Genomic DNA, 14618 nt, shown 5'->3' with positions numbered 1-14618 from the left:
TGTTACCTCCCCCCCATATGACTGATAAATGCCATGCATAGACATGAGTGAATGAATGGTACATATTCACCAAACTCTGCTCAATAAAACATGTCTGCAGGTGAAGCAATTAGGGGGGGTTTTGTCCAGGAACTTCTGTTACTTGTTCCTGGTACAATATTGTGCAGCATTCACCTCATGTTCCCATCTACAATGCAGGGAAAATGAAAGTACAACAATTTATCTATAGCGCTTCAATAGTCCTTCAGCACCATGAGCTGGAACAAGAGGGGGTTCTTGGCTTCAGGTAAGAGGTTGGTTACTGATAGTTGTTGACATGTTTTACTGAGCAGTGGCCTTTTTAAAGACAATGAGATTTACCCCTTGTGCACAAAAAAAACATTTTTAATCCATCTTATCTCCCTTATGAGACTGGAAACGGTGAGGTCACTGATGAAGAGAAGCAGATAAAATATACATAGCCAAGTTACATGGTCTACTCCCCTTGTCCTTGTTCCATACTTTGCATTTCGTATCTGCTGTTTACTGTTCTACTGTTTCTCTCTATGTAGCTCAATGATCGCTGGGATATGGATTAAAAGATACTTGTGTCCACGTAGACTAATCAGGAAACAAACCTATAAACGGAATTAAACACTCTATAATATTTATTACAGGGGGTAACCTGGCTCATAGTCTGTCCAGCCTCTGCTTTGCAAATGAGTACTGCCTAGTATAGTAAATTAGTATACTCTCCGTGACACACACAACACTAGCACAGACAAATGCAAAGTGCTCTAAGACACATGTAACACTCCTTAAGGGGTATGTAACTGTACGTTGTTTGTGCGAATTTACCTTGCGTGGGCTTTCTTCACCTTGATAAACGTTTCCAGCAACAACTTCTTTTCCCACGCCACAACAGAGAGACAGGTGGTCCCAAACCCCCAATTCACAATAATGACACATAAATAATAAAATATAAAATAAAATAAAATAACCGTATATTTATTTTATGGGAACTCTTTCTTGCAGTTTAACTTCCTTCAAGTGAAATGTTAATGTCACCCCGCACAACTAGCAAGATAACTGTGACAAACAAAGTATCACATTAAACAGTAAAATGCAACATGCAATATTTAGTTTACAATTTAACAGTCAGCGTCTACTGGAGGTAAGGGAATCCAAACGATTATTACTTCATAAACATATTGTACATATTATAGTTATTTCTTCCATGGACAGGCTTTGATGGTGCACATTAATGTAAATTAAAACTGCTTGCAAGCTTTTTAAATCCTGAACCGGAAACACTGTATAACCTGCCAGTCCTGAGCACTACTTCAGCTTGACACCATTAATACGCTAATTACTGAATCATTGCAGGGGCAGCCAGAGCGGGCATTCCTATTAGCTGTAGCTGCTGATGTTTAGCTGGACTTGAGATAAAAAACTGACTGACTCTTGTGAAGATGTATTTAAGTATTTTACTGAATAACAGAACAAAATGGCTGACTCTGTAGGTCACTAATGCTGGACTGTCTCTAACTCCGAGGCTCTGCCTTACAGATCTTATTCTAATATCAATATTCTGCAGTTTCTGTCACTGTTCTCTGACAACCTCCTTTCTAGGTAGGATAATTAAGTCTACATAAGTTTAACTGTGTAAACGTTGTGCTCTCTTACTGTATCCTTATGGTTTCTAGGTACAGGGAATATTCAGCTCTGCCTGACTACTTCAGGCTGTACACCCAGTCCTGAAGAAGAACAATATCACGCTCCTCAAGTTTCTCCTCAGCATACAGGCTCCATTACCCGGCTTCTGGCTCCTTCTCCCTCTCTCTGGCAGTCCACATGGTTACATTCCACATACACAGTTGTCCACTCTCAGTTATAGGGTTCCTCATCTTACTTAAGCGATACCCCCATTCCAGATATATATAGATCTTTGTAAGGAGTCACTAGTCCTGAATGGGGTATCACACACATACTCACACAAACTACTCTTACCCACACAACGTTAACAACAAAACATACACACAACAATTAATTACTCACCCATGTGCTCTCCACGTTGCTCTTCATTTCTAAGACCTTCAACTCATCAGTCTATTATGGCCAGTATTGACAGTATGGTCTGTGCCATCTGATTATGTGGCTAACAATAATGTTTGCAATATGGTTGTCACTGGAGTCTGGAAAATGTGGCCAATGCTATGTAGGTAATGGCTTCAGGAACACTGACATGAATACACTGTAATATGCACACACCGCTACACAAGAATGGATACTTGCACAAGGACAGGTTAAGCGCTTCCACACATCGTCACACTTGACACACCAATACAGAAACATGGAGAAACAATAGTCACTTTTGCTACTCCTTATATAAAACAGACATCATTTAACCATACTCTTAGACAAAACCTCTATATATTCTAAATACATGGCCACAATATGTAACATATGCAATTTTTATTTTTAATCACACTAATTATTGTGAACATCATGAAGTAGGAGCAGATCATATCTTTTTTATTGCTCATTATGCATTTTATATTTTAAATACACTTGGACTCTGCTGGGTATGTCTGTTTCTGAATCTGGAGCATACAAGGAATGTAAAATGTAGCACAGAGAGGACTTCCCAACATTCTCCACGCATACGTCTTGGAAGGACAGCAGTGCAGGAAACGGCCGGCCTACTGAGGCATGTGACACTGTTTTAATGGAGCACCTGAAAATAATAAAAGCTCAGTAAAAACCCAAAATATGTAAGAAATAACAGCATACAAATAATCAGAAAAAATTGAGTAGTCCCTTTCTAATACAATATATTTTTTTACATGTTCTTTAATTAGGACAGCTAGTTGTGTCACATTGTTGCTAAGAGCTACACATTAAGCATACACAGGTTACTTACAGTTACATCTGTCAGTGTCTAGTTATCCAAAATCATGCACTATATGGCATTGATATATTGAGCATGCTATAAGTTGTAGTTCAAGTGAAATGTCTCGGGTCAATTACACCTATGTCTAGATAGATAAAATGTACAGTATTTCCTCCCAATTTATTAATGGAATTGACAAACTGTTCAGTGTTTTAGGTCCTTGATGAAGGTTTTATTGTGTACATTGTGCAATATATTGTGTATATATCATGCAATTTGTCAATTCATTAATAAAAATGAGAGTTTCAGTATGGCCATCTTTAGAAAAGGGGCATTTTGTCCTGGGCCTACATGGATTCTAGTAGGAGAGGCCCTAAGAGCTTCTAACTCAACCCTCCATGTATAAGGAAGACAAAACGCCCTTTCTGGGACTGAAGCCTTTGTGACATCACTGCAGTGACATCACAGGTTTTCTTTTTACAAATGAGCATGCAGCACTTTTAACTGGATTTCATTTAGAGTTAGGAGCAAAATAAGAAAATAATGGAGCAAATCTGCATCTTGGCAAAACCATGTTGCACTGCAGAGGCGACAAGTTTAAATGTGCGCATAGACTTAGAAAAACCTGAACTAATCTTGTTCGTGTTCTTGGAAGAGTGCTGACCCTACATTCTGCCTGCCATTTTATAAAGACATATCACAATACAGAGGGCACTGCTCCACTGTCTGAAAAGATGCTTGCTCACAAAGTGACATGCTCATCTCACTGTGCAAATGCCATTTATGTAAGCTTTTGCCCAAATGCATAAATTTATGCAACACGCATGGATTTTATATAGAAAATTGCATCGTCTGTGAGAGTGCATGTTTGTTTCCTCCTGCAAAAAGAATCTGATGATAGTAAGGGATTATTGATGGGAAATGCTTATTTAAATAAAGCAATTTCCCGCACCGGATTCCCAGGGAAATATTTATTTTTTAAATATTTTTTTTTCCAATAATGATTTTATTAAAGTTTTTCCTTTTGCTTACATGGTACACAAAAACAGAAAAGACATACGATAAAATTTACAAGACAGGTTAAATATTTTTTTTAAAATACCAGGCACCCTGGCCTGGGTGGTGAAGCGATAAGAATCCTCCTACCACTGCCAATTAGTATCACTGGGGAACTGAATATTACTCACCGGCCCTGGCAAAAAATTTATGGTAATTATTAGTGATATAAAATCTATACTATTGCTTCTGGATAATAAATAGACCCATAATCTGAACAGAACAGCTCATTGTTAGTGTCTTCAATAAAAAAAAAATCTTTACTCAGTCTGATCAGAACATCTCTTAAGTTGAATAATATTCAAGGTTTCTGACCATGTGACAGGAAGTGAGACTCTGTATCAGCCGCCTGCTTAGTATTTTTTATTTTATGATATTGTTAGGCTTTCTTAGGTAGCCATCTGCTGAGATTATTTTAATAAATGTAAAAATATTATTTTAATTATATTAATAAAGATGAATTATCTTATCTTCTAATATTTTTGATGATTTCATCATACTGAGTACTATAATAGGAGTACTTCCAGCGCTCTGTATTTTTTTAGTGGAATCAAGTATAATAAGTGGCATAAAAGGTGCTATAGAAGGACTGTTAGTGGACGACTCAAAGTGATTTTAATTTTGAAAGGGTTATGTATAAAATCTGTTTCAGCAAGATTAATAAGTGGTTTGGACAGGACAAATTCCGTAAGTTTAAGCTGCCAGTGCAATTTTTAGAACTCAACTTGCAAATCAAACCAGGTTTGTTTGTGTACTGGTATAAAAAGAGAATCCATTATTCAGTACATATATTTTAGCTTCAGTAAGGGGATAGTAACTGAGAGTAAAAAAACATCACTTCCTAAGTGGAAACTGCTTTTACTGCAAGGTCTTCTCCCTCCTACATCTTAGCGATATTTGATTCTCCTTTATAATTATATGATATATATTATATATATATTATATTCAAGCATTTTTATCCAAAAAAGAGCGCTTGTATATATGTGTGTGTGCGCATGTGTGTGTGTGTGTATATATATATATATATATATATATATATATATATATATATATATATATATATACATATATATATATATATATATATATATATATATATATATATATACATGTGTAAATATATAAATATATGAATATATATATATATATATATATATATATATATATAAATATATATACATGTGTATATATACACACAGCATTAAAACCACTGACAAGTGAAGTGAATAGCATTGATTATCTCGTTACAACGGCACCTGTCAAGGGGATATATTAGGCAGCATGTGAACTGTCAATTTTTTGAAGTTGACGTGTTGGAAGCAGGAAAAATGGGCAAGCGTAAGGTTCTAACCTACTTTGACAAAGGCTAAATTAAGCTGACTAGACAACTGGGTCGGAACATCTCCAAAAACGGCAGGTCTTATGGGGTGAACCCGGTATGCAGTGGTTAGTACCTACCAAAAATGGTCCAAGGAAGGACATCCGGTGTACTGACAAAAGGATCATGGGCACCACAGGCTCATTGATGCACTTGGGGATCGAAGACTAGCCCATCTGGTTCAATCCCACAGAAGACCTTTTGTAGTGCAAATTGCTGAAAATGGTAATGTAGGCTATGATAGAAAAGTGTGAGAACACAACAGTGTATCACAGCTTGCTGCATATGGGGCTGCATAGCCGCAGACCGGTCAGAGTGCCCATGCTGACCTCTGTCCACTGTTGAAAGTGCCTACAATGGGCATGTGAGAGCCAGAACCCTGGAGCAATGGAAGAAGGCGGCCTGGTCTGTTGAATCCCATTTTCTTTTACTGCATGTGGATGGTGTGGTGATGTCCTGGGCAATGTTCTGCAGGGACACCTGGCATTCATCTGGATGTTACTTTGACACATACCACCTACCTAAACTTTGTTGTAGACCAAGTACACCCCTTCATGGCAACAATATTCCCTGATGGCAGTGGCCTTATTCAGCATGATAATGTGCCCTGCTAGACTGCAAGAATTGTTCAGGAATGGTTTGAGGAACATGACAAAGAGTTCAAGGTGTTCACTTGGCCTCTAAATTCCCCAAATCTCATTCCTATCGAGCATCTGTGGGATGTGCTGCTAATGTCTTGGTTCCAGATACCACATGACAGATTCAGAGGTCCTGTGGAGTCCATGCCTCGATGGGTCAGAACTGTTTTGGCAACTTGAGTGGGATGTACACAATATTAGGCAGATGGTTTTAATGTTGTGGCTGATCGGTATATATATATATATGTATACAATATTGTGGCACTGGCTTCTCCAGTACTTTTTAAAAAAACATTAAAATGTTTTAAGTGAGGTGTATTATCTTTGTCTTACAGAGCCTTACTTACTATAGGTTGACTCTCCAAGCTGGAGATGAGTATATCTGTCTGCACATCATCCTCCTGGTTCAACTCTGCTCAGTTAAGAGGTAGGCTATATATGAAGCCATACCTGGGCACAAGTTTATTATGCAGATTCAAATAAGGTGCCGATTAATGTGCAGAGTCTTATCTGGTGACAAAAGTAATGTCACAGACATACTTGGTCCCAAGACTAATGAACAAAGCCATATTTGTTGCCACAATTAATATGCATAGACATGCCACTGATCCTAGTCTCAAGACTAATTTGCAAAGCCATATACAAATTATAATATACAATACATTTATCCAAAAATACATGTGCATCACTGAAGCACTACATTTTGCTTCCCCAATTATGCTCTATGTATTTATTTAAAAATATAAGGTAAAAAAAGTGTATTGTATAATTTAAACACTGTTTTTATTTACTGTACAAATATTATTATTATTATTATTATTATTGTTGTTGTTGCTATGACACATTTTTAAAGCCTATAAATAGTACACCTATAGGTATATATACTTCATATTTCTTGTAGTTCAGGTTAATCCTTGAACACAAAGTGCAGGGGTGATGGTGGCAGTGACAGTAGCCAGTAGTGCCAACAAAAGAAGCAAACTGTTATAAGACTTCACATACCTACTTTTGCCAAATGCTTCCCAAGTCTTATAACTAAGTACATGGATTTGAAGGCCAAAGTTGCAGCATCTGCAGATGTGAAAAACTTTTCAATCGTTCCATGCAAATCGTTTCATGGGAGGACTTGGGTGGAACATTGGTGTTCTGTGCTTATTGCAGATAAGCAGGATGTGTGTCCCTATTTTTATGCCCTCGTGCAAAAATTAGATTTTGTTTTGTGGGACATGATTATTTAAATAGAGAAAGATGTGGAGAAGGCACATTCATGGGAGTTCCCTGCTTTCAGGGAATACACACAACCTTTTTTTCCAACTCAAAAAGGACATGCTTTTTCTACCACCTCTATGGGGTATATTTACATACCTGCAGGTTAGAAAAAGTGGAGATGTTGCCTATAGCATCCAATCAGATTCTAGTTCTCATTTATTGAGTACATTCTACAAAATGACAGCTGGAATGTGACTGGTTTCTATAGGCAACATCTCCACTTTTTCAAACCAGCAGCTTAGTAAATCTACCCCTGTGTCTCATCATATAATTTTTTTCAGATGGCTGCATTTTGTACCACCTGCACTGGTGGAGAAAAGAGTATTTCTATGCATACATTGACCAATGTAATAAAAATATTCAGACACGAATATGTGACATGTAATAAAGACTAACAGTATCCCCTCCTTCTCACCATTAATTTAAGACATAAATAAGCGCTTTTTAGGAGAAAAATAGAACAGCTAAGATTAATGAAGGGAGTGGTTCTAAAGCAGTACTAGGTTCAATTTCTAAGTGGCTCTTTCCATCATGTGCATTTTCAAGTGTATCCAGAAACACGTAAGGCTAGGTGCCGAATGATAGTGGGCAGTCACAAGGACGGTAGCTGGGCATGTACCCTAAACATGCCTTTTATCGGACAATGCACTTGCACAGTTTAAGAAGCAGTGTGGTTGTGAATTTTTTGGTGGTTTGTAACTGAACCTTACTGTATATTTTGGTGAGTTATATCCAGACAAGGGTGAGAAACATCACTATCCCTTCAAAAAGGTAATAAATCCCTGATTGGAAAGTTTGTTTTTCGCATGATTCGAAAACAAAATAATTTTTAATTACTTGTCTTTTACTAGACATTAATGAGGCAATATTGAACTGAATATAAATCAGACAGCTGATCTGAATCCCTTGTACAGTGCCTGCAAACAGGGTGACACTAACTAATGATAGAAAAAAAGTTGTCAAATACTTATTAACCCTTACTTCTAAAGTAATAAACCTATTTTTTAATTATCATACTACTGTAATTTTATTTATAATCCAATATTCCTAACTTTGAAAAATACAAGTTGCCCCTTAATGTAATTTCTAATAACACTTATATAAAAAATCCCTATTCTGCAGATGCATCAAGAAGTATACTGCATTATGTCCCTCTGCGAACTGCACAGCATATCATCACCAAGTATATCATTTGATCCTAGTGTGGTAATTGTACCATACCTACTGACTTGAAAGAAAACATAAATTCAATTAACTAAACAACAAAGATGATTCTCATTACAGAACCCATGAGAAAGGCCATGTGCCTCAATTGTTCACATAAACAAAGTACTCAGCTTCGTAAAGTATCATGTTCTGTTTATGTCAGACGTTACTCCAGAGTTACAGTTTTATTCCATCTGCTGTACTTGAAATACATCTAAATGGCTTTTACACTTGACACACAGATTATCTTAAATATAACCTCATTGGGTAATGTGTATTCTGTGGTCTGTGTTTGATATGTTTTAAATTGTTATCATCAGAGCCTATTGCTGAATTGTCCTTTCATCACAGTAAGGCATTCTGAATCTATTGTTCACACGTAACAAACTATTTTTTTATTTTTAAAAGAAATCTACATTAACTTTTTTTGAAAGTGGATATTAATCTCCTTGCGGTGTCTACAAGCAAGTAAACGACCAGAACATCTTACCCATGCTCTAGCCAATCAAAGAGAAGCTGCTCTGATTGGCTACTTACAGACAGGATCTTGGGCTGTTAGTTGTGGGGGGCTCCTAGCATAGCAAGTACTGCGTTGTCTATGAGGGTTTTCTATTTTAACCATTGGTTTATCAAAGAAAAAAGAATATGGAAGAAAGGAGAAAAGAATAATTAAGAAAGAAGTTGGAAAGATCCATAAGTAAAATGTTGAGCAATAAAGATCCCAATGAGAAATTTGGTGACACTTTATTTCAATTAAATGACTTTTAAAGCAGCAATCCGACATAGAAGTTTTTTTTTCTTAAAATAGCAAGGTATGTAACTTTTAAGCATGGATCTGTCATTTTTCTTAACTGCTCCTCCTACAAATCATCCTCTCCTTTTCAAAATCTCTCTGAAGGGAAGGCTGACAATCACACATGTACACAGAATCATAGCCCTCAGCATGTCATGTGAAGACAGAGAGGGTGGATTTTACAGCGTACAATGCAGACAGAGCTCAGAGGGACTTTCCAATGCCTCTCTGCTCACAAAATTTAATGCCATGGTACTGTGGCTGCCATGGTAGCAACATTACACTGTGCAGAATTATAAATCATTAATACTAGCCTGAAGAAACAAACCAGAGAAAAATGGTAATTATAAGGATTCTTCTTATAGCCTGACACTGTTTTTTTATGTTAAAAACACACCTATCCTTTCATGGGATTTCTACTGTCCATTTCACCCACTGGAACATGACTAAAGACATCCAACAACTAAGAACGACTACAATATAAAAGATATATATTACAATATAAAAACTAACTGTGTACTAATACAAAAATATTAAACTTGATGCCAAAAGTTGGTTACTGATGTAGTAAAATATATCAGATCACATGCATGATCCTACGTGAGCTAGGACATAAAAAAAATAAATTTTTCCAGTTACTCAGAGATCATATCTTTGTATACAAGACTGTTTTAAAAATGCTTTATCAAGTAATTCAAAGTTGAAAAGGGTGCAGAACACAGCTGCTTTCTTACCAGTCTTTTTCTGCTTCACATCTGGAGGAAGCTGGCCTGGAACATACCACTGGTAATCTGGCTACACAGAATAATAAAACCTTATTACAACAATATGGACTTCATGAATACTTCAAACAAAAACTCAGCAGCAAGCTCAAAATATAAACATACTAAAAGACTTTTTGTTTGTCGTACAGAAGTAATTTAGCTCAATCCTTTTTGGCTCAGCACAACCACTGTTATAACTCATTGGGTTGTTTTCTGTTTTCCCATGAGATGTACTTTGGCTGTCTGTACCCGTCATAAACATTTTATATATACCACAAGATGCTATCCGCAAATCACATATTGGAACAATTAATTAACACACAAAGAGACAAAGGTACAGTGAGAACGGGACTGTGGCTGAAGCCAAATACTGCCACACAGGAAAAGTAAAAGAACTGTGTCTATATTTCTAAATATTCAATTTTAATTAAAACATATAACATTATTAACATTTTTTTTAAAGAGTTCCATATAAATTGTCAGCAAATGGATTTTCCTTATGTCAGAAAGATATACTTAGGTACATTTGTGAGAAAACACTGGGTGCTGAATGTATGGCAAATGACACATAGACTGAATGTATAATTTAGAGGAAAATACTATGCACATGTTTATACTGAAAACATAATCAGGCTGTTCCCAATCGTATAATAAATGAGCAGGGTCCTCTACACCAGTGGATCCAAAACTTTTTCATTTCAAGGCACCCTTAGGGTTTCCATAATTTTTTCAAGGCACCCCTAAGCCAAAATAATGACCAAGTAGCCCCCCGCCTTGCTTACCACTGGCCTTGCCCGAATCACCCTTGTGAGATCGCCGAGGCATCCCAGGGTGCCTAGGTGCACAGTTTGGGAACCACTGCTCTACACCATTCTATATATTCCCATAATGTACAATTCTGCAGTATATGTTACAACTATATAAACCAGAGTTGTCCAACCCGCGGGCCGCATGTGGCCCAGCACGCCTGTAAATGTGGCCCAGAAGGAGTTTTGGTTGTGGCAAGGGGGCAGCACTGTTAATGGAAAAAAAAAATCCTGCAAAAAAAAGAAAAGAAAATACTTACCTTGCGGTCACGCGGTCACGTCAGCTGGTACTCCGGCTCCCTCCCTTGTCTCCTCCTCCGTGCGGCGCTCGCAGTGAATGTCAGGCATGATGTCATCACACCCAACATCCATTGCGGAGCGCAGCACAGAGGAGTCACCCGCGTGAGAAGAACAATCAGCAGCACAGAATTGGAGAAAAGAAGAGAAGAGGACAGAAGAACAAGCCGATTAAAAGGTAAGTTAAGGGGGATTTGTTTTATTATTTCAAGGGACGCTGACCAGTGAATAAAAGTCCCCTGGTCCTGGAGCATCATGGACCTTATCTCCCTGCTACATACTTCTACTTGTAATACTAATGGGACATTATATATTATTCTCTTTGGCCCATTATAAGTTGTTATCCCTTAACATAGTGGTGTAATTAGCAAAACAGGTCACAATTTGGGGTCACAGTGATGTATATGTCAGGTACCGCAGGCCTGGTCAGGGCACCCTGATATACAATGCCTGGCTTAAATGCACTTTATTGATATTGCATCGAAACAATACAAAAAGTGATTATAGTATAATAACTAGAGAGGATTTTTTGAACAGGGCGATTGAAAGGTAAGTATAGGGGGATTAGAAAAAAAGTGATATATATATATATATATATATATATATATATATCACTTTTATTCTCATATATATATGTTAACTATGTTTTCTATGGTTTTTTGGATGATCAGCTATCGTTATTGTTAGTGTATCTTATGTGCGGCCCAAACCAACTCGTCGTCTTCCAATGTGGCCCAGGGAAGCTAAAAGGTTGGACACCCCTGATATAAACATTAATTGTAGTAAGAGCACTGACTACAATAGAACGGCATAATTCAACAGTCACACTGATATATGTATAATCATTTAGTTCACTGCTCAAGAAGACTTGTATATGATAAAGAATAATGTGATAAGTAATAATCTGGTAAGTAAAGATCTGCATATACACTAAGCACCAGATATGGATCTATATATTAAACTAGGCACCAGATATAGCTGCATGTAGACTTGCACCATATTTTTCTTTTTAATTAAACCATAGTTGCCTACTCTCCCAGAATGTCCGGGAGACTCCAGGATTTCTGGGAGTCCTCCCAGACTACTGGGAGAGCAGGGCAACCTCCCGGTTCCTGGCCACTTCATTAGTTAAGTGGCAAGGGCGGGTCTTAAGACACGATTCACACATTATCACGACCCCATCCCCTGCTGTAATAGGATAGACCTTGTGATCACAGTTTAAGGGGTGAGTCCAAATGACGCAATTGGCCAAGCCCCATCCCCACATGCCCACCACCCCCGAGATCTCCTGGAGGCCAACTTGCCAAAGTTGGCAAGTATGAAGTAAACTGGGTAACAGATATGGCTCTGTATGTGATGGACATGAAATCAGATATAGCTCTGAATATGATTTGGCACGAGATAAGACTTGGCACATTGAGCGGGCACTAAATATGTCTCTGCATATTTGAATTCACACCAGATACGGCTATGCATGCAATTGTAATACCCCGCAAATCACAGGTATATTACTGTATGCACTCATTCAGAAAATTATAGAGTACCTTTGGGAAGTTAAATGTAAATTGTGTCGACCATTTGTGGGCGGACAGACTGCAAACTATAACCCAGGCTGCTCTCTAGAGCCCAAGAATGTGCTAGAAGGCTTCAGGATACTCTTGGGAAAAAGAGGAGGAGGCAAAAATGGACTGGCTAGAGAAAGAAGTGATGTGTGACTGCTGGCTGAGCTAATATGGGATCTTCCCTCCAAGAGCCACTGAATGCTGAATTGTTGTCCTGAGGGATGTTTGCAGCCAGTTATCACTGCTATATGATGCTTTGATATAGACTTCCCGGATGTCATTTTGGAATATACTAAATTCGTTTCTAACTATTAGGAGGATATTATATTTTTTGGATTATGCTGAATATGATATGTTCTTCAATCCAGCAATAACTTAACTCAAGCATTATTGCAGCATTTTCCTCCTAGCGGATTATATGTACTTAACATAGGCAACTGAGGCTTTTTTCCATCGGTACTAGCTGGTCTCTGTTGTTTATCCTATCTAGGGTTGCTATATAACACACCAACTCAGTACCTCATAGACGTAGCCTATAGCGCTATTTCAGCGTGTATTTATACAATTAGGAGGATAAGTGGGACTTTGCAAATTATTTAGCATTTTAATCCCATATCACGTTTTTATTTATTTTTCTTTTAATTATTTTGCTCAATTCTTTCCATTTTAATCAAATCTTAATAAAAGTTTTATTTTAACGAGCACTCTAGGAGTGCCTCATATTACACTGTCTTTTTCTTCCTTTCTTCTCCCCCCTCTTTTCCCTTGTATACCATACCAGTTAATACAGTGTTGGGTGCACCCCCCGATCTAAGTTTGTTTTTAATCGGGTTTACAAGATTTGCATTTTATTAAGTGCTCATACTATTTTGCCTTGTGCGGTTCTCCATCCCTGTGTCTTCTGTAATTAGGTAGACAGAAGAGTCTGCCTCTCTAACACCGATGGATGGAACAAGGTAAGTGTGAGAGAAGGGAGGGGGTATATCAATATAATGTGTAAGGGAAGGGAGGAGTATCTCAATATAATGTGTAAAGGAAGGGAGGGGTATCTCAATATAATGTGTAAGGGAAGGGAGGGGTATCTCAATATTATGTGTAAGGGAAGGGTGGGGTATCTCAATATAATGTGCAAGTGAAGGGAGTGGGATCTTAATATAATGTATGAGGGAAGGGAGGATGATCTTAATATAATGTGGGTGGGAGGTAGGCTATTAATTTAATGGTGGTGTGTGGGTGGTGCTAATTATTTCATCAGTGCTATTTTATTTGTTTGGCGATGGAGGGGCTATTTAAATTATTAGTGGGACCTATTAATTTAAGATAGGTTGATTGAACCTTTAATTTAATGTTGGCATGGTTTGGTGGCTATTAATTGAATGTGTGGCCGACTTTGGGGATAATGAGGTCTATTTATTAAATGTGGATATGAAATATTAAATAGCAGTGAAGGTTACACGAAATAGGTATATTTATTAAATGTAAATTCTGTTAACATATGGCCGGGGTTGGAGGGCTCTCTACTGTAATTTGAGTGAGAGGTAGGTTAGTAATCTAATGGTGAACTGAGGGTAGGAGCTAATTATTTAAAGGTGGGTGCCATTAATTTATTTGTGCGGTAATGGTCGGACTATTTTATTTATTAGTGTTGCCTATTAATTTAATTAATTTACTCATGGGAACTTTCATTTAATGCTGGGACAGTTTGGGACTATTGAATGTGAGCTTGGGAAGGAGGACTATTTATTAAATGTGAATATTAATTATTTAATGCCAAGGAAAGTTGTGGGAAATAGGTTTATTTATTAAATAGGAATACTATTAATTTAACGTTGGGTCTGGTTGGAGGGAAATAGGTCTATTTATTTAATGTGAATACTATTATTTTAATGTTGGGGCTGGAGTTAGGTCTAATTATTAAACATGGGTGCTATTGATTTAACGTCAGGGCTGGTTGGAGTTTTCTAAATGTTATGCACC

General features: G+C 37.4%; 1 protein-coding gene and 1 long non-coding RNA gene across 3 annotated transcripts in view; one reads left to right on the top strand and one right to left on the bottom strand.

Moving 5' to 3' along the window:
- Positions 1-14618, top strand: part of LOC142105869 (uncharacterized) — a 91397-nt gene that overhangs the window by 42257 nt on the left and 34522 nt on the right. For both annotated transcript variants that reach the window (XR_012679724.1, XR_012679723.1), the window contains exon 2: positions 6280-6371. This is a non-coding gene — a long non-coding RNA (uncharacterized LOC142105869). The remainder of the gene's footprint in view (positions 1-6279; positions 6372-14618) is intronic.
- The window catches only part of TNIP3 (TNFAIP3 interacting protein 3), a 45951-nt gene continuing 33772 nt past the window's right edge, over positions 2440-14618 (bottom strand). Inside the window, exons 9-10 of the mRNA XM_075189525.1 lie at positions 9947-10007; positions 2440-2716 (exon numbers count right to left, since the gene is read on the bottom strand). Of these exons, the coding sequence (XP_075045626.1) occupies positions 2682-2716; positions 9947-10007 (96 nt within the window). The 3' untranslated portion in view covers positions 2440-2681. The remainder of the gene's footprint in view (positions 2717-9946; positions 10008-14618) is intronic.

Source organism: Mixophyes fleayi, chromosome 1, assembly GCF_038048845.1.
Source record: "Mixophyes fleayi isolate aMixFle1 chromosome 1, aMixFle1.hap1, whole genome shotgun sequence".
Taxonomy (NCBI): domain Eukaryota; kingdom Metazoa; phylum Chordata; class Amphibia; order Anura; family Limnodynastidae; genus Mixophyes; species Mixophyes fleayi.
The sequence above is the reverse complement of the archived record's forward strand: the minus strand, read 5'-3'. Positions and strand labels throughout refer to the sequence as shown.